The sequence below is a fragment of the Podarcis vaucheri genome (genome assembly GCF_965113315.1).
Source record: "Podarcis vaucheri genome assembly, chromosome: 5".
Classification (NCBI taxonomy): Eukaryota; Metazoa; Chordata; class Lepidosauria; order Squamata; family Lacertidae; genus Podarcis; species Podarcis vaucheri.
In genome coordinates this window covers 43,897,553-43,916,734 of record NC_138763.1, presented here as the reverse complement: position 1 = coordinate 43,916,734, position 19,182 = coordinate 43,897,553, and the positions used below count along the sequence as shown (strand labels likewise).

Genomic DNA, 19,182 nt, shown 5'->3' with positions numbered 1-19,182 from the left:
ATCCCAGGGGTCAGTGGCAGAGTTCCCCCCCTCCCCCACCCCCCAAAAGTGAGAAAGATTATTACAAAGGAAGATTGGGTTCTCAGTCTTTTAAAAACTCTTTAATCTTTGGACATATATTTTCTAAGTGTACCATTGGCAATGATTTTACAATCATTTCTTCACATGAAATCAATCCATCATAGCTAGGGAGGAAAGTTAGCTATTGATTTTTCCTTATTGTGTCAACACACTTTGGCTAGGTTCCATCCGCCAATTAAAGCAGAGTATTTAGATTTAAGCTGATTTATCCCCATTGATTTCAATGGGATGGAACTGGATGAAAGCCAGTGCAACTGAATCGTGTGATCCTCAGGCTGCCTCGGGCACAAAACCCAACAGTGGCTCTTGCCAGAGAGGACAGCTGGCTACCAGCCACTTCCTAAGCTGGATTTGCAGTCCGAATGCAGAGAGGTGTTTGCAAGCAGCTGCTCTTTGCTAGTGAGAAATATGGCTCTTTTGGACTGGGGCTCAGCCAGGCATGTCCGGCTTTGGATAGGGAGCACAAGGTCAACAGACATGAACAGCAGCCGACTCTCCTTGCCCCTTAGCTAAGGCAGCACTGTAACAACTTGGCCTTGTTTCTTGTGTTATGAATTGGGGGTGGGGAATAGGCTATATGCTAGAACACTCCTAACCCCTGGACCCAGCAAGTGTTAAAACATAAGCCAGGCTAGCTTCCTGTTGAGGCAATAGCATGGGCAATGGGCCATTATGGGGAACAAAGAAAAGGGGTTCTGTGCAAGTGGGTGGTGGGTACTTAGAAGGACAAAGGCAGAGTGGAGGGCAGAGAGTTGTAGTGATGTGAACTAGAAGCAAAGCAGCAAGCTGGAAGGGGAGAGAAGCAGAGCAATGATTGATTTCTGCTGGATGCCAAGGCTGTGGCTATGAGGAAAAACAAGACCTTCTTGGGGTGTTGATGCTGGGAACTCCTCTATCACAGGCTCAGGTTGTATATGTGCCATATATCATAAAGACACCACAGTCTCTGCTGTGCCTCATTTCCAAAGGAAACACAAACCCTGGAAACTCTGGAATCCTGCACCGCTCTGAGATTAGGGTGGCATGAAACACTGAGCTTCCAGAGATGTGTAGATCTTAAGCTGTCTCTCAGGACAGTTTGTTCAGTGTTTGGAGCCACGTTTGCAGAATGTCTGTGTTTTAGCGCATTAAGGAACCGAAGCCAAGATGCTGTCTTGTAAGTTGGGGTGGAAGGGATGTAAGCTCAGCGGCAGAGCATATGACTGCATGCAAAAGGTCCTAGGTTCAATCCCTGGCATCTCCAGGCAGAGCTTGGAGAGCATCCCTGCCTGAAACCCTGGAGAGCTACAGCCAATCGGTGCAGACACTCCTGAGTTAGATGGACCCAATGGTCAGACTCTCAAAGGCAGACTCCTATTTCCTAAGTTTGGCAGCAGAGACGGGCTTTCAGAATAAATGCTGCTGCTGTTGCAGGGCATTTTAACCCAGTGGGTCCCTATTCTACTAAAATACCCAGTCTCTACTCAGGAGCCAGCCTCACCCAGGACTCTAAACTTTACCCTTTTTCCTGTAGCAGGAACCACAGGATGCATCTCCCAACCAGCCCAAGGAGGAAGGAAGCAGAAACCGGAGCCTTTGCAAGAAACTGCAGCCTTGGGTACAATAGGAGCATTTAGGAGGAGCGCACATTAGCTGATTTATAAAGCTGGGAGAGGTAATGGTAGCAAGAGCATTTTGCAAACACACTTGTGGCACACTTGTGTCCATCTATCTGCAAGAGCAGTGCCCACCTCCTGCTCCATAGCTGTGCAATGCCCAGAGCAAAAGACTGGAGATCTCTCTCTAGCACTGGGCCCAGAGACAGAATGCAACAGAGTGGCTTCCCGTCCATCCCTTTTCCTGAGCCAGGGCAGCTCAAGGGTCCTACTGGGGAGGTCACAGCTTCTTAAAATCCTCCAGAGCCATTCTAGCCGCATTCCGCCCTGATGCTCCCATGACACCTCCTCCTGAGAAGAAAAGGGAGATGTTGCAAGAATAGGGTGGGCAGCTTAACCAGGTCCACAGCCAACAAGCCAAATGGTAGAACTCTTGTGGGTATTTGCCACTGGGAATCCTTGAACCCAGTTCACTCACCCCCTAGCAGGGCAGGAATGGGAAGGGACTAAAATTCCTCACAGCAAGAACCCAGAGAAGGGAGAGCACCTCCTTTCGTTCCCCTTCTGAGCTGCATCGTAAGAAAGCATTCAAACAACCTAAGAATGTCCCACAGAGAAGATTCACAATCCAGTCTCCAGTCAGCATTAGCCAGGAGGGAGGAGGCAGAAGACAAGGCAGGGAATGTCTCCATTTATCCTTCCAGACACCAAAAGCTCTACCTATCCCAGGCAGACCCAAGCCAAAGCCAGTGACACAGCACATAAAATGTGTGCTTGCATTTGATGTACATGTTGAATTTTGCTTGTTTTGTTTTAAACAGAAGCTATGGGGGAGAGGTTCAGTGGTGTTTACCCTTTCTCCCGTCACAGTGAAAAACCCCTTCTCCTTGAGGTGAAGTAAAGAGAGGAGAGGAGGAGTTTCATTGGGATTTGCAGCACAGGGGGAAAGGTCAGCACACACAAGTGTCTGCCCTTTACAGCAGGGGTGGGAAACCTCTATAAGCCCAACCTTCTGAGGAGGGTCACATTCCAAGAGTGGGCGGGGCAAAAAGATGAAGTGGGCGGGGCAAAAGGCAAAACTGAAATGTAAAGAAATACAGTGGTACCTCAGGTTAAGTACTTAATTCGTTCCGGAGGTCCATACTTAACCTGAAACTGTTCTTAACCTGAAGCACCACTTTAGCTAATGGGGCCTCCTGCTGCTGCCGCGCCATTCGAGCACGATTTCTGTTCTCATCCTGAAGCAAAGTTCTTAACCTGAAGCACTATTTCTGGGTTAGCGGAGTCTGTAACCTGAAGCGTATGTAACCTGAAGTGTATATAACCTGAGGTACCACTGTACATTGAAAAATTAAACAAGCAGGCTTACATTCACAGGCAGGATCTTTAAGAGTAAAAAAACCTCATCATTTCCACCCACTGCAGGGTGGGGCATCCATGGAGTGCCCTCTCTCTTTTGTCCTTGGGCAAAGAAGGTCTTCTGCTCCTCTCCCCAGAGGCACAGCCTGAGACCCAGCTCTAGAGACACCTTAGAGGAGCATGGCAAACTCACCCCACAGCGATGCTGCATCCAGTGGGCTTTTAGGAAAAGGTGGACCAGGAACGCAACCAGATGCCCCCCCTCCTCCCTGGTCCTCTCGAGCCACCCCCTTCCCACCGAGGCCAGGCTCTTTCCCTCGTTGTTGCAGCAGCAGCACAGACACACCTCGTCTGGCCTTGCGCTGCCCCTGCCAGATACATACCGGGATGGGCGCCACTTCCACAGAGGTAGAGGCCTTCCACTGGAGATTGGTAGCTGGAATAGGAAGGCACTGGCCGGGCAAAATACAGCTGGTCCAGAGACATCGCTCCATGGAATATGTTCTGAAAACCAGAGGCAGCATCAGACAAGGTAGCTGGGAAGCAGCAGTGCTCTGTCTCTGCTTCCCAGTACAAAGGGAGTCGAGAAGTGGAGGCTGGGAGATGGGAGGCAGCTGGGGCAGACGTCTGTGTGGGTGTTAAAACTCATCTGCAACATCTAAGCCATATCAGTCAATTTGGGGAGGTTGCCCTGGAAGGGCATGGCAAGGCAAGGCTGGGCAGGAGAGTCTATGGGCAGAGATGCTCAGCCAATACATACCCCACCAGGTAGGCCAAAGATCCGCTCAAGGTCTGGAGGCGTCAGGACATCCCTGCCGACGACAGAGGCCTTGAACCCAGGGGCATAGGCTTCAACACAATCAAAGACTACAAGGGGAAGAGATGCCACATGGGAAAGACTGAGAGTTGCCTGAAGGAAGGCTAAGTATTAGTCACCCAGGATCCACCCCCACCCCAAAAAACCTGGTTTTCTGACAGGGATTCAACTGGAATTTCAGCACCCAAGAGTCACCAAGACTAGACAATCACACTTAGGCACCATGGAGAAATCCCTTCTCAGCTGACCCTGGACGTTGGTCTCCAGCCACCCCTGAGACTCATGGGAGACCAGTGGGCAACATCTAGACCAAGAGAAGATTGTGCTACACAGTTTTAAGCAGGAGAGTTCTCTCCCCAAAGAGAAGGGGTGCGAAGCATAGGATAGAAGGGTGTGCAAATGGGAGACATGGCCCAATGGATAAGGTTTAGGGTGGTGGTAAGCCTTCCCAAGACTGGAAAATTCTCCCCTTTCTTGAGAGGCAGCGCAAAACCACCATTGCTCCTGCCAGTCCTCTGTGCAATGGCTGTACCTCGGTCAGCATAGTCCTCACGCTCACGGTCGTCCCATTGCTTCCCTCCGGCCAGTGTGTAGGGGGTGTACTGAGTGAAGAGAGAGACCACATGGCAGCCCGGCGGAGCCAGTGTGGGGTCCAGGGCAGACGGGATGCACAGTTCAATCATGGGCCTGGAACGGCAGAGAGAGGCCAAGCAGGAACCCTTGGGGTCAAGTCCAGAAGAACCTCAGTGCAGTTGCTTCAGCCCTACTGAACTTTTCATCTAGCACCAGCAAGGCTTCAAGCAGTGACTCTATTCTGGCCGTGGACCTGCAGGTATCGCGTAATGGAGGGCTGGGGAACTTGTGGATGTTGCTGGACTCTCCCACCAACCCTGACAACTGGCCATGCTGGCTGGAGATGATGGGAGTTGGAGTCTAGCAATTTCTGGAAGGCCACCATCACTGTTGCAGTAGAAGGGGATGTAAGGGGGACACATATTTAGAAGAGAAGATGGCCACAAGCCTGGAAATAACTCATTGAAAAGACCCGTAGTATGTAGAGCGATAACAATGCAGGACAATGCTGCATACTTCCTACTTGCTTGGTGCTGATCTTGCAAAAATAAAAAAAGTTATTGAGCAACGGTTATTCCCATAAACTAATACAGTAAACGTTGAGGAGGGAATCATGTACTGTATTTGTGACAGATGTGGCCCAGGGCTTGGGAGTGTTGAATCTGAAAGATGCAGCTTTCCATTTCCCAGCTTAATCTAACATGCTGTTAAGAACACGATGCTTAAAGCCCAAGGATGCAATTCTATGCACATATGTCTAGGAGTAAGTAGAATTAAGCTCAGTGGAACTGAGCATGCATGCATGTTTATTTGTTTTCTGTACAATGGACACTATAAGAGGTTGAACTCCAAGGTGAACTGCAAGAGGGAATGTAATTTATATTCTGCTCTTAAAGGGCTGAACAAATGATAATAACCAGAGCGACACAGGGTGGTGGTGCAGACACCTAGCAGAGCCTTTTGCTGTTTCAGGGAGTTTGCAATGGAAGGCAGAGCAGAACGGTTGCCAAAAGCTGGCGATGCAGGAGGTGCATCTAAATGAAAGTGACTGCCCTGCGCTCGTCCCTGGGGCAGATGGCTGGCAGACACTCCAGCGTCTAAAACAGCTAATTGTGTGTGTAGGAAACAGTGCTTCCCAAAGCACACACAGGATTATAAATATGCTGGAGAAGAACTTGACAATATCCATTTGTTTTTCGAGAAGAGGAGTTTTATCTCATTAGACCAGGATCGTATCATGGTAAGGTCTTGAGACTAGGAACTATGCCAAAACGAGGCTGCTGTGAGCAATGTGGGTTTCTGCAGCGGTCAGCTCTCCTCTGCAATTTTTACATTTTCTCTCCCTTCTTACAGCTGATCTCCGCTTGGGCTTTGGCAACAACGAGGGAGACAAATCTGGGCTCTTCTGATTTGCAAACAAGCGCAGTGTTAGGAAACAGGACATGAGGTCCTGGGTCACTCAGGGGACTTGCCTGGCAGGGATTTACAGATGTAAGAAAGCAACAACCAAGGTCCACTCACAGCTGTTTGACACGAGACAAGAGCCCCTTGCAACTCAGTTTTAAGCACACTCTTTCCCTTAGCTGTTCTTGTTCCTTGGCTAGGATGGGGCCAATTTTAGCTAAAGGATTCCCCATCCTGCCCACCTGTGCCAGTCAGTCCTTGCAGGGATTAGCATTCCCACCCATACCTGCTTGACGGTCTCCCCTGGCAGGCGTCCTCAAAGGCCTGGTGCAAGAGCTGTATGTCTTCACAGTTGAGGTGGATGGAGCACTGGTGATGGGGCAAGGGGCAGCCATCCCTGGCATTGGGGGCCGCTCGGAAATCAGGCAACCGATCCACAGCCACTATGGACAGAAGGAACGGAGGATGAGGCTGGACAGGGGGGATGTCAGGGGAGGGGCAAAGGGGGCCCAAGGCCCAAGTCTTTTCTGCTAAGCCCCACAACTCCCACCTCTTCCCCCTCGTTTTCAATACTTGGACTACTGCAATGCGCTCTGTGTGGGGCTACCTTTGAAGGTGACCTGGAAACTACAATTAATCCAGAATACGGCAGCTAGACTGGTGAATGAGAGTGGCTGCTGAGACCACATAACACCGGACATGAAAGATCTACATTGGCTCCCAGGACGTTTCTGAGCACAATTCAAAGTGCTGGTGCTGACCTAAATGGTCTTGGCCCAGTATACCTGAAGGAGTCTCTCCAACCCCATCGTTCAGCCCGGACACTGAGGTCCTGCGCCAAGGGCCTTCTGGCGGTTCCCTCACTGCAAGAGGTGAGGTTACAGGGAACCAGGCAGAGGGCCTTCTTGGTAGTGGCGCCTGCCCTGTGGAACGCCCTCCCACCAGATGTCAAGGAAATAAACAAGTATCTGACTTTTAGAAGACATCTGAAAGCAGCCCTGTTTAGGGAAGTTTTTAATGTTTGATCTTTTATCATGTTTATAATATTCTGTTGGGAGCTGTCCAGAGTGGCTGGGGAAACCCAGCCAGATGGGCGGGGTATAAAAAATAAATTATTATTATTATTACTACTTTGCTTTCAGGCCACCTGGGACTCTGCGAGGTGCAGTGCCAGTGAGACCCAGCCACTCATGACCTTCATTCCAGCTGGGCAAAAACAAGAAGGATGTAAAGTCAGGCTGAGGGTGTGTTCTGGGAAGAGTCCCAAGGACACTTGAGGGCCTGCGATTCCCCACCCCTGCTCTGCCTCCTTGCGTATTTGTGTGGTGGACCTGCTTCCAAGTTCTAAAAGCAATGTCCCCATTTCCAAATAAAGCACAAACACCCTCTGTGGTGTCAGAGTGGCTTGCCTTTTGGTGCAAGAGGGAGGTGGTGCACTTTTTAGCACATTTTTTGCACCTAATTTATTAGAGTGCGTCCGGGTGCAGCTGCATGAACTCATTGTTATTTTATAGCCAAGTGGTATTTGGATTTATTAACAGCGTCTTCAGGAAAGCCGGAAAGAGCAGGCAGGCCAGTCATCTGTGAGAAGGGGAGCACCCAGTCCCTCCGTCCTGGCGGGATACATGCCCCTCTGCCACCAACACACTATCAGCAAGGAAACAGCAGGGGAGGGGGCGGGGAAGGAAAAAATGGCTACCAACCACTTCTTTGATTATTAAGAGGTTTTAGGAGAAAGCTGCATTCATGGGGAGGGGAGAGCAGGGTGAACCCAGGACTCTTACGAAAGAGAAAATAGGAGCCCTGGAGTCTTGCTTCCTCAATTCTTCCCTCTATTCTCCCAGCAGCCAGCCTGGGCATTTTATTGGGAAGACTTGGACCACATCATTATGTTTCCAGCCACCACTACCCTTCTTGCCCTTGGAAGCCTTGCAAGTGCTGCGGAAGGGGGCCCCTGAGCAATGACAGGGAAAGGGGTGTTTCTAGGACTAAGGTGAAACTGATGCCCCCTTGTTATGTTTGCTATTGAATGTTGCATGTTGTTTAAGCAATCTTGTTATATTTATTGTATCAAAACACATTTTTTAAAAAATGTTACTACATTTGCTATTGTTTTGCTGTTGTGATGAAACTGTTTTTGTAGTGTTTGCTTGAAATGCATTCCTGTTTTCTTTGTTATTATCCGCTTTGAGCATGATTGGGGGGGGCAGGTGGAGGGAAGAGACATAGAAATGAATGAACCTGCTCCTTGAAACCTTCTTGAAAAACCACCCATTAGTAGTGTTACTGCTCCCTCTGCTGGCCACACACGGTGCTGCTGGCCTCCCTTGGGCAAGACATTGAAAGACTTCCGCTCTCTTCCACGTGTAAATGTTCACGTTCTTCATCCACAGAGTGACTCTTCTCCTGCCTGCTGTTTGCAGGATCGTGGAAGTGCAGAACCTTTGCATGTAAGCATCTGGCCCATTTTGCCTCCATGCAATACTCACCATTGATCTTGGTGACTGGAGAGCGTGAGTCAAACTGGGAGATTCTCTGGACAAATTCTGGGGGCAGCTGCTCCTAGAGAGAAGAGCCAGACACAGAATGAGCTCCTGGGATATAGTTTGGTATCTGGAAGAAAACTGGAAGTTAAACTGCTCTCTCTCTCTCTCTCTCTCTCTCACACACACACACACACACTTTAACAGCTGGTAATCAGTCCCCCAAAGGGGTGTTGCTGTCCTAGCATCCTAGGCAGCCAGATCATTGCCTCTGATTCCAATGCTAATAATAATAATAATAAATAATATATTTCAACATTTCACACACACACACATTATATAATTTTTTTATTAAATTTTCTGTTTTACAATTTAAAGTACTAAAGTACTGATTTTTACATCCTTAAGATATCAGTGACTTCCCTTTTTCGCTTTCCATGGTTCATTTTGCATATCATAAATCCCTGCATATTTTACAAAAACTATACCATTCAGTATTCCATTACTACATCCATCAAAACTTATCTACACTGTTGAATTTATCTTAATGCTGCCAGCATTTTCAGCTGTACACAGTTATTTTCCATATATTAAATAAACACTTTCCAATCTTCTCTAAATGTATGTTATTCTTGTTCTCCTATTCCATATGTTAAGTCTGCAAGCTGCACATATTCTGTCAATTTAAGTTCCCCTTCTTCTTTGGTTGGGACCTTGCTCATTTTCCATTTTGGGGCTAACAAAACATGGACCACAGTAGCAGCATACATTAATAACCTTTTTTGACACCTGGGAATTTCAGTCTGAATTATCCCCAACAGAAGATATATTGGGGTTTTTTTGGAAAAGTACTTTTGAACATTTTTTCCAATTCATTATTTATCATTTTCCAATACTTTTTACCCTTTTACAAGTCCACCAATAATAATAATACATTTTTTGTACCCCACCCATCTGACTGGGTTGCCCCAGCCACTATGGGCAGCTTCCAATGAAGTATAAAGGAACACACCAAAACATCAAAAGCTAATAATAATAATCTACCTATGAAGGCAGCACTCCCAGACAGTTCCCCCCCATCCCGAACACAGCAGACCAAAGAGTCCTGAAGTGTTTTTAAGGTAGGGTGGCTCAAAGTGGTCCAATATTAGAGTAAACATTAAATTTGAGAGGGTTTCCAGCTGTACTGAAAATGCATAGTTCATTGATATAATGGAAGAGTAGGAGAAACTAGAAGCACACTGTTTGGGGCTCAGCTTCTTCACTCTCATCCTCAGCTCTCCCTCCCTCTCTCTCCATGCTTTCAGTCTCTGGTCAGCTCAGTTCCTCCTTTCACAGCAACACTCTGGTTTGCAGGTACAGAAAGCAAGACAGTGCAACTGGCTACGGAGCTGCAGAAACTGGGCTTTCACAGTTAACCTGGACCAGAACAGCAGCATATTTTGCTCGATCATTCCTAGGTGAGGGCTCAGCCTTAAAGGGGGTGCCTCTGCTCCCCACTCTTCTAGGGTATCTGTAATAAACTGGTATTGTCCCTTTGCAAGCTCTGGGCATCCTGCTGCTTGAGAGGAAAAAGCAAGGCTAGTGGAAAAGTCTGGAGAATCCCCCCAAGGCTTCCCATGCTATGCCAAGGAGGAGGACTCACCTGAGGAGTCAATTCCAGAAAGGTGAGCTGCGGAGATGCATTCGACAGGACCAGACGGCTCTTCACTTCTGTTCCGTCCCGGAGGCAAACACCTTGCGCCTTCCCATCTGAGCTCAGAAGAATCTGGGCAACAGCCTGCAGGGTTGAGAAGAGGGAGAAGTAACCGAGAGTATAAATGCGTCCGTGGAGAAAGCTAATTCTCACCTGCCCCATATCAACAAGATACCAGCAGGGGTAGGAAGGACCCTGGCTTCAGCTTCTCATCCTCCCCACCAAAATCTCCAGGGATGCCAACATCACTGTCATTTTGGAGGGTGTCATTTTGCCTCTGTCTTCTGCTGCATGCCAAACGTGGCATCCCATTGGCACCAAGCGATTGCATTCACTGCTCCAGGAAAATCACCAGGGCGTTTTGTGGACCAGAGTCTGCTGAATTCACGGAGAGGTTCACCTCTATCCATTTGGGTCTGAATAGAGACAATGATTTCCTGTCCCGCTACAGACGTTAATTAACTCAGCTTTGCCGAGTTTTGTCACCTCTCACTGCATTTGCAAACGGGCACTGCATTGACTCTCTGTGCATTCTGGCTATAATTGCATTGCTTCTGCCTGCACTTTTTCTGCTTTTAATTTCCCTCTGGCCTCGCTGCTTTCAAGGCTCTTGCCTTCATTTGTAAATATGTATGTCACTGCAACTGAGGATTAGGCTTTGTACATCTGATAAAGTGGACTCTGGTCCAGAAAAGCCTTTGCCAAACTTGTTCATCTTTAAGGTGACACAAGACTCTTGGTTGTTTTTGCTGCCACACAGACGAACACAGCTACCCCTCTGGGAATTGTGCCAGGATAACTTCTTTCCCCTGTGCCATCCCATTATGTCAGTATCCCTCGCACTGCACTGCTTGCCCTTCACGGGATCCACCCACCTTCTCCGTGAAGATCTCAGCCCCGAGTGCAGTTGCAGCATTGGCCAGGGCCTGGGATAGCGCTCCCATGCCCCCAGCCACATAGCCCCAGGCCCCCTGGCGCCCCTCCAGCTCACCCATCACATGGTGCAGCAGCACATACCTACGAGAAAGACCAAGAGTTAGGGGCTGCCACGGGCAGGGCTCCGAGCTCCCAGAGCATGGCAAAAGACGCAACATCTCCCCGGCCGAAGCTGGCCAGGAGCGCTTGACAGGCTTGGCGCCATCTCAACTTTCTTTACCTCCTGCTTGCATTCATCTAAGCAGGGCTCTGTTACAATGCACGGCACTTTCCCCTTCGTGCACGTTGTTATCATTAATGGCTTTATTTATTACAATATTTAATGCTCTACATTTTCAGTCCCGAAGGACCGACAAAAAAATTAAAAGCCTGGGGTGGAATTCAATGCAGCGCTAAGGAGATCGCTCTGTCAGCGCAAGCATTTCTGCTTGTCTGATGGAACTATCTCCTCTCTCCTCCCAGAGAGGGGGTGGTTCTCCTGATCAGCCACAGCTGATGGGAAGGTGAGGGAGCAGGGAGGGAACATAAGGTAAGAGTGCAAGAAGCACCTGAAGAAGAAGAAGAGTTTGGATTTGATATCCCGCTTTATCACTACCCTAAGGAGTCTCAAAGCGGCTAACATTCTCCTTTCCCTTCCTCCCCCACAACAAACACTCTGTGAGGTGAGTGGGGCTGAGAGACTTCAAAGAAGTGTGACTGGCCCAAGGTCACCCAGCAGCTGCATGTGGAGGAGCGGGGAATCGAACCCGGTTCCCCAGATTACGAGAGTACCGCTCTTAACCACTACACCACACTGGCTCTCTGCTAGGCTAGACCAGACCACTGGCCCATCTAGCCCAGCAACCCCAATGCCTTTGGGAATCCTACAAGCAGGACCTGGGCACAACAGCACTGGGAAGGTGGGGAGTCCCATTGTGCTGCCATCTGCTAGTGCAACTGGTTAGTTGAACCTGGCCCACGAAGTTCTTAAGTATGGAATAACTCATCTCTGCTTGTGTTGAGCACTGCCCATCTGCAGACCTCTGATGGCTCTGGTGGACAAGGGATGGGGAACCTGAGGCTCTTCAGATGTGGCTGGACCACAGCTCCCTTCATCCCCGACCTCTGACCACACCAGCTGGAACTGATGGGAGCTGGAGTCCAACAACATCTGGAGAGCCCCAGGTCCCCCACTTCTGCTCTGGGTATTCACATAAGCAACAGGCTTTGGGGCCAGACCTGAAACAGGGAGTGGGAAGGGTGTGCACAGAGGCAGGATGGGCAAAAACCAAAGGCTGTGTGCACCTGAACAGAACCTTACCCACTGCCTGGTGTGTGGGGACCAGCCATGGCACCTATCACCGCATCTGTTGCCAGTGTTGCTTTCAGGGGCTCTGACTCAAACCACAAATCCAAGATCTGCAATAAGGTGAAAGAGGAACAGGAACAGGCTCAGTATGGAACGTCTAAAGGAACCTGCCGATTGATTATAGAAGGAGCAGAAACCATTCTGATGAGAAGGAGGATTCTGACTGGGTCATGCAGTGGTTTTTACCTTGGAAATGGGGGCTGTCAGAACCTGATAATATTGCGGAAGCTGTTTCCCCAGAGTAAAGCCTGGCAAAAAGGAAAACAGGGGTCCGGTGTAGTTCAAATACAGAGCCAGAGGTGAAAGAGCATCCCTGAACCTCAGACCATCCCTAAGGAAAGGTTTAACCAGGTGAGCATTGCTTCTCCCGCTGGCCAGGCAAGCGACAGAGTCAAGTCAAAGGATGAGCTTTGCTGGAACAAACAAATGGTCTATCAAATTCAGCATCACCTTTGTCACAGTGGAGAACCAGATGTCTCTGAGAAGCCCTCACCCTCAGTAACAGTAGCCCTCTGTCACTATTGCCCCTCCAAGCACACTGCCTGGGGGGTTGTTCAGGTTGTAAACAACCTGTGCTTAGAGCAACAAAGGGCTGGTAGAGAGATAAATGAAGGGTAGGGTTGAGAAACCTGCTAAACTTCAGACATCACTGAACTCTAATTCCCATCAGGCCCAGTCACCATGACCAATGGGCAGGGATTATGGGCCCACAGGTTGCCCCATCACCAGCATAGGGTAACTCATATAGAGGTTCTGACACACCGTCTACATCTAGGGTCTTCAATGTGGCACCCACGAGCACCACAGGAGCTACAGACACCCCCTGATGCCTGCCAATCTCCCTGCTCCTCCCAATTTTATTTTTTTAAACAACTGAGTGTTGCTTTCATCAGCTGTTTATTTAGGAAACACTTTTGAGGGGGGTGGGGCCTGCTGTTTTGGCTCGTATTTAGTTGTTTGGGGAGTGCAATTTTTCCATTTGTTTTGTGTTTGAAGGGGAAGGCTGAGCATTGCCAATTTCTCTTTTGTGAAATGGGTATTTTGTGGTGCCCATAACAGTTCCCTAGATTTCCAAATGTGTGTCCAACAAGGTTAGCTACCCCGGTTTAAGTAGTTAGGTCAGAGGTTCAGTTGCACACACATACACACACAAAATGGCCCATGAGGGGAAATCCAGTGGGCACACATTCTTGATTTAAGGCCAGCCTGAGCCCAAGAATGTTGGTCTAGCCCCTCCATCCTTTACCTGCACGGATCAGGGCCCGTAAGCCTCGTAAGGCTCTGAGCTTCTGAAGAAGGGAGCCCTGGCTGAAACCAGCCACATCCAAAGGGCAGGTATCAAGAAGAGGGTCTATGGCTGACACCAAGCGGTTCATGAACGCCTCATACTTGGGAAAGGCCTACAAAGGAAAAAGAAAACTGCTGGGTGCTGTCCTATCAGCCATGTCAAGCAGAGATTCTCCCAAGACAACAACTTCCATTTGCCAAGGGAATGTTTTCTCACAGGCCAGTCGTGAGTGTTTGGGGCCCAGTCAGTCCCTGCAGGTCTTTGTGCCCAGTTTCCTGTGCCCCGTGGCCCTGACTCATTCAACACTTTTGCCCAGGCCGATGATACCATTAGGCAGAATGAAGAAGCTACCTAAGGCAGCTGATTTTAGCTGTCATGAAAGCAAATTATTTACTTTAATATTCAGAAGCAACTCACCAAGTGGGGTGGAGATGCTACAATAGTCTCCCAGCAGGTGGGTTACAAGAAGTTGAAGGGAGGATGTCATGGTGCAAACACAATGGCGAAGCCAATCCAACACTCCTGCCAGTGTGTTTGCAATGTGCTGAGCCTCCCCGCTCCCCATCTTGGTAAGCGACAGCAACTCACCTGCTGGGAAGCTAGCATATTGGTTTTGGCCCACCCAGCAAGCCACTTCTATGATTATTACTATTGTATTTTTTACTGCCAGAGGGATGCTTTGGGCGATTTCCCCTCAGGAGCAAAAATTACTTGGCTGGGCGGGAGGCTGTGTTTGACTATTCCCCCCTGTCAGGGAACTGACATCAGAGCGAGAGGCGAAGGGGAGGCTCCCAGACTCTGCAGGTGAAGGACCCAGCACCAGGGGGAGAAGCAGCTCGGTACAGGAGGAAGGAAATCAGCGCAACACCAGGGATAAAGGGGGGCAAATGGGGGAAGCGGAGGGAGAGCTCCGGGATTCTTCTCTGGACATCAGTGAGGAGAGCACAGGTCCTCCACTACCCACGCCCTCCCTGCGCAGAAGACTCCCGCGCAGTGAGAGGAGGAGGCGACTGGGAGTCAGACAGCTTCTATGCTGGAAAAGGTTTAAGAAATGCCCACAGACAGATTCTGATAGCGACTGAGGCAGCCACGCTGAGATGGGCTGTGCAGTCAGGACGGTTTAACCAAGGCAATTAAGCCTAGAAAGGCGGCAGTTTACGCACGAGGAACTCATACCCATTGCACCCCCCTCCAGCAACAAAATGTCTTGGGCTGGGCCTGCTTCTTGCCCTTCCATACCTGAGGAAGTTTTCCCCACAATACCTGGGCATCCTTTACAGAGAACTGAGCGATCTGGCTCTGTGTGTCAGCCATGTTGTTCCCCAGCAGCAGTGAGCGGGGGGCTTTTCCAGCCCGAGCATCCTCCAGCAGCGGTGTGTAAGAATAAGGGTCACGCGGAAGCACCTTTAAACCATGTCTCTGGAAGACAGAAGGCAGCATGGGCTCTAGGCCTGGACACAGAACATGCTGAATTATCACACACATGAGGTGAGGCAGATACAGATATAAACCGCTGGGTCCTTGGATTTTAGGAGAGGCTTCACTGTCACAGGCCCACGGGCCTCAACCAAGACCAAGTTGTGAACACTGGCCTTAGAATTTGTGCCCATTGGTCATATCATTCAGAATTTTATGCACTGTGTCATCAGCCAATTAAGGCTGCAGTCCCACATGCACCTACCTAACTAGAAGCGAGCCCTGAATGTAGTGGGACTCGCTTCTGAACAAACATGGATAGGCTTGTACCCCATATCATCTCTCAACCTAAATGAATAAAAACCTCACCTTCTCAACCTAAACCTAGTAACTGACAGCCTTTAGATTATAAGTATTTATCTACCTCAATGACAAATGGGATACCAAGACTGAGGGATGGAGAATAACTATTTCAGACTGTACAACTTGTGTGTCAGGGGTCCTCCAGTCAGAATGTGTATGAACCTGGTAGCTTAGTCATCCAAGCTTATTAATTTATTAAAAGATGTAAGAGACAACGCCGACCAAAGAAGAATGGCAAACCAAGTTGACGGACTATGCTGAAATGGCAAAATTAACAGGGAAGCTCAGAAATCAAGAAGAAAAGACCTTTAAAAAACAATGGGAAAAGTTTATAATTTATTTACAAGACCACTGTTAAGCAAATTAAAACATTAGCAGGATTTTAATCACACTTGTAAAGTAACAGAAAATATGGATAATTTAGAAGGATTTTTTTTTGATAAATACTGATATGCAGCTGTAAATATGATCATTAGGACCCATGGAGGGGTTGGGGGAAAGTCAGGAGGTTCAGAGTAAGCTCAATATTTGGATTTGGAATTGTTTTTGTTGTTGTTTGTTTATACTTTTTTAAAAATTAGTTTGAAACTTATTTTTAAAAATATATTAAAAGATCATTAAAATATCAAAGTGGTTTGCCACAGTATTGATATATAACAACACGTACAAAACTTAAAACCAGAGATCATTGAATTAATTATTATAGAAAGATGTATTTTTAATTGTCCACAGAATCCTAGTAGAATAGAGTAATTTTCAGTATGAGTCTAGAGGCCTCTGGCATAGGATTCTACAGGGCTGGGCCTATGCAGAGGAGTAGGAAGGTCAGGTGGTACCCGGGGCAGAAAATTTCTTGTCCCCCCCCCCATTGTGTTGTTTTGTTTTGTTTTCTTACAAAGGAATGTGGATTCTGGGCCTCTGGTAACAAGTAGGCGACTATAGACAGATACTTAAATCTACAGGATGGATTGTGTTTTGGCTTGTGTTATTTTATTTATATTTATTGTTTATTTATTTAATAAAATTTATGTTAAAAAACCTGCAAAGTGGTTTACCAAAACAAAAAACAAAAAAACACCACAGCAGTAAAATCAAGAAAAATTGGCTGCGTGCAAGGGGGCGAGGCGAAGGCAAGGCCTAATATACTCAGCCTAGTCTCATTTTCACATAGGCCGACTTTCCAGGACCTGGGAAGCCCAGCGGAGGGTAGGGCAGTAGGATGGCTGCAGTGAATTGAAATTTCAGCCTTCACGACATAGGAAAATGGCCAAGTAAACAGCTATTTTCATGGAGAAGGGTCAAGATATTAACTGATATGCATGAAATTTCACTAATTTCCTGCATGTAGTAATCTACACTAATCCCTAGTGTAGTAAGATAAGACCTTCAGAGCAGGCATTTTTTTTAAAGTTTTTTATGAACCACCCTAGTAGGGCAGTAATTGTTCCTTGATAATTTGTCACCCCCCTCCATGATGGCACCTGGGGCAGACTGCCCCCCCCTCCCTTTCCTATGCCCCTGGGCCTATGGTAGAACTATGACTGACTTCCTGGATTGAAATTGCTGGCTAAAGATTAAAAAGTGGGGAAAAGCAGAGTGAAAAGAGACTGCCCTGGTCTTTGTTACATGGTAACTTTGGATAATTGGGAAGATACAAGGTCTGTTCAGCAAATCAGAACTTTTTGTTTTTGGAAGGAAGGGAAGAGAATTTGGCAGGCGTTTAGCTTCAGGGGTGCCCAAAAAATGACAAGCAAAAATGGCCAGAAACCATGCAGGAACCCAGCAATTCCCACTGTCATTGCTCACCCTGCCCCACCAGCACAAGCAAACAGCCCATACCTTTAACTCCAGCTCTGAGTAAATCTGGGGTCTCAGCAGACTGAGCAGGTAGGAGGCTCTGGAGAAGCGAAACCCTGTAGAACAGGACATGTCAGGTGCATTGAGGAGCAGCGGTCGGATGCTGCCTGGAGAAGCTGGAGGGCAGCACCCGGGAAGCACAGCTCTTACCTGGGATAATCTCCTCGGTGACTGCTGCACCTCCCACAAGGTGTCTTCTCTCCAGCACAGCTGTCTTCAAACCACCTTTCTGCAGGTAGGCAGCCTGAAGATGCAAGGAGCATCCCCTTAGCCGTGAAGAAGTCCCAGCTGCTTACCCCGTGCCTTTTGCTGAACTTAACAATCACCAGGCAAGAAGGTGGTCTTCCCCAGATGACAAGCCAGGTAGGGACCAGCAGCCCCCTCCCTCTGAGTCAATCTCTTCCCAGAGACCCATAAGGCCTGACGCCATGTCCCCTCAGGAGTTCTCAGTACTCACAGCCACCAGTCCATTGTGTCCTGCAAAGAGACAAGAGCAGCTTTGATTTGGGCCACCTCCTCCTCCCACAATTTACGTAGCCACAATGCACTTCTTTTTAAAGGCTTCTTTAAAGTTGTTCTTTTCCAAAACTGTCTCCCACAGTCTGAAGTGAAGCATGTTTACTCGGAAGTCAACCCTGCTGAGTTCAATGGAGCTTTCTCTCAAATAAATGGGCAATCCCAGCCACCCTTCCTCCAGTTTAAAGCATCCTCCCTTTGCATAGCACCACCAAACCAGTAAGCCAGTATGTCCTGCTGGACCCAGACCTAAGGCACCAAGGTTGAAAGCCCCACTTGGCTATGAAGCTCGCCTTGGGTCGGTCACTGCCTCTTGGCCTATCCTACCTCACAGGGTTGTTGTGGATGGGGAGAACCATGTATGCCACCTTGAGCTCCTTGGAGAAAAAGGTGGGATATAAAGGCAATATAGATAGATGATTGATAGATAGATAGATAGATAGATGATAGATAGATAGATAACCTGAGGCATCAGGTCAGTGGCCCATCCAGCAGACTGCCTCGACTGTGGAGGATGAGCTAGATGCTTCGAACAAGTCTTTTCCTCTCTATATTTGGCCAATCGTCTTTCAAAACCAACCTTCTGCTCTTTTCCAGCCTAAGACCATTCTTTGCCCACTTACTCGCAATTCTTCTCCTGCTTTCCTCTTCCTCGTGGGAAGCATTCATTAGCACGGGCCCCCCTGCTAGACCGCCCTGGGCATCTTGTTCGGGGGGGGGCACGGAGTGACCCCCCCACTTTTATGTTTCCCGCCTGGACGCCGGGCCCTTGCTTTTTCTGCCAGAGCCACCCACCTGCCCCTATCACGACGGCGTCGTACTCCCGCTTCAGGGAGGCAGCAGCCCCGACGTGGCATCCTCTGCAGCCCCCCGGGATCCTCAGGAGAGCAGCAGCAGCAGCAGCGCGCAGCCACCGACGGGGCCTCGCGGCCATCATGACGCCTGGAAGGACTTTGCCATTCGCCTGGCGCTTCCAGTCCAGTCCCAGGGAGAAGGGGCGTGGGGCGGGGAGCTTGCAAGGAAGGAGGGGCCGAGAGGAAGAGGGAGGGCAGTGAACCGCCCCAAATGCAAAGGTCCGCAGGGAAAGGAGGAAGGAGAAGAGAGAAGGCGCGCGTTAAGTTTATTGGGGGACACATGTGCTTTCCTGGGCTGCAAGTTGCAGCTGCCTTCATCCGATGCACGAAGAGGGGCCCTTATCTGGCCAAAGAGACATATGGAAAGAGTTGTGGGGAGTACTGAACTGTAAGTGCAAGAGGGCCCGAGCTGCGACATGAGCGCGCAAAGCAGCTCCTCAGCCAGGGACGAGACAAGCAAAGCCTCGCTAATGCGGCTCCAGGCGAGCTGCCTATTTGTCTTGATCAAGAGTCAGCCTTAGAACTTGTCAACGTCAATGATCAGCTTGAAGCATGAGGAAAGCTAACCTGGCGCTCACCGAGGCGTTAAATCTGTG

General features: G+C 48.8%; 1 protein-coding gene across 3 annotated transcripts; it reads right to left on the bottom strand.

Annotated features, from left to right (window-relative positions):
• Positions 1–79: 79 nt before the first annotated feature.
• On the bottom strand, positions 80–18,713 carry PYROXD2 (pyridine nucleotide-disulphide oxidoreductase domain 2). 3 transcript variants are annotated; one of them, XM_082224986.1, is made up of 16 exons: positions 18,528–18,713; positions 17,674–17,693; positions 17,367–17,460; positions 17,199–17,272; positions 14,844–14,999; positions 13,539–13,692; positions 12,479–12,540; positions 12,245–12,342; positions 10,884–11,025; positions 9,958–10,092; positions 8,319–8,391; positions 6,116–6,272; positions 4,385–4,539; positions 3,796–3,902; positions 3,419–3,539; positions 80–2,027 (listed from the first exon to the last, which is right to left on the bottom strand). In XM_082224986.1, the coding sequence occupies exons 1-16, from the start codon at positions 18,667–18,669 to the stop codon at positions 1,957–1,959; spliced, it is 1,761 nt and encodes a 586-aa protein (XP_082081112.1). In that variant the 5' UTR covers positions 18,670–18,713; the 3' UTR covers positions 80–1,956. The 3 variants fall into 3 exon arrangements, with proteins under 3 accessions (XP_082081112.1, XP_082081113.1, XP_082081114.1); XM_082224987.1 differs by lacking the exon at positions 14,844–14,999; XM_082224988.1 differs by lacking the exons at positions 80–2,027; positions 3,419–3,539; positions 3,796–3,902; positions 4,385–4,539 and adding an exon at positions 4,581–4,812.
• Between the last annotated feature and the right edge of the window lie 469 nt (positions 18,714–19,182).

Excerpts from the sequence above, each read along its gene's own strand:
- PYROXD2 (XM_082224986.1), bottom strand. The coding sequence starts at position 18,669 with ATGATGGCCGCGAGGCCCCGTCGGTGGCTGCGCGCTGCTGCTGCTGCT. Across the intron at positions 17,461-17,673 it reads GACACAATGGACTGGTGGCT|GCTGCCTACCTGCAGAAAGG; the intron begins GTGAGTACTGAG and ends TTGCATCTTCAG. Across the intron at positions 12,343-12,478 it reads TGACAGCCCCCATTTCCAAG|ATCTTGGATTTGTGGTTTGA; the intron begins GTAAAAACCACT and ends ACCTTATTGCAG.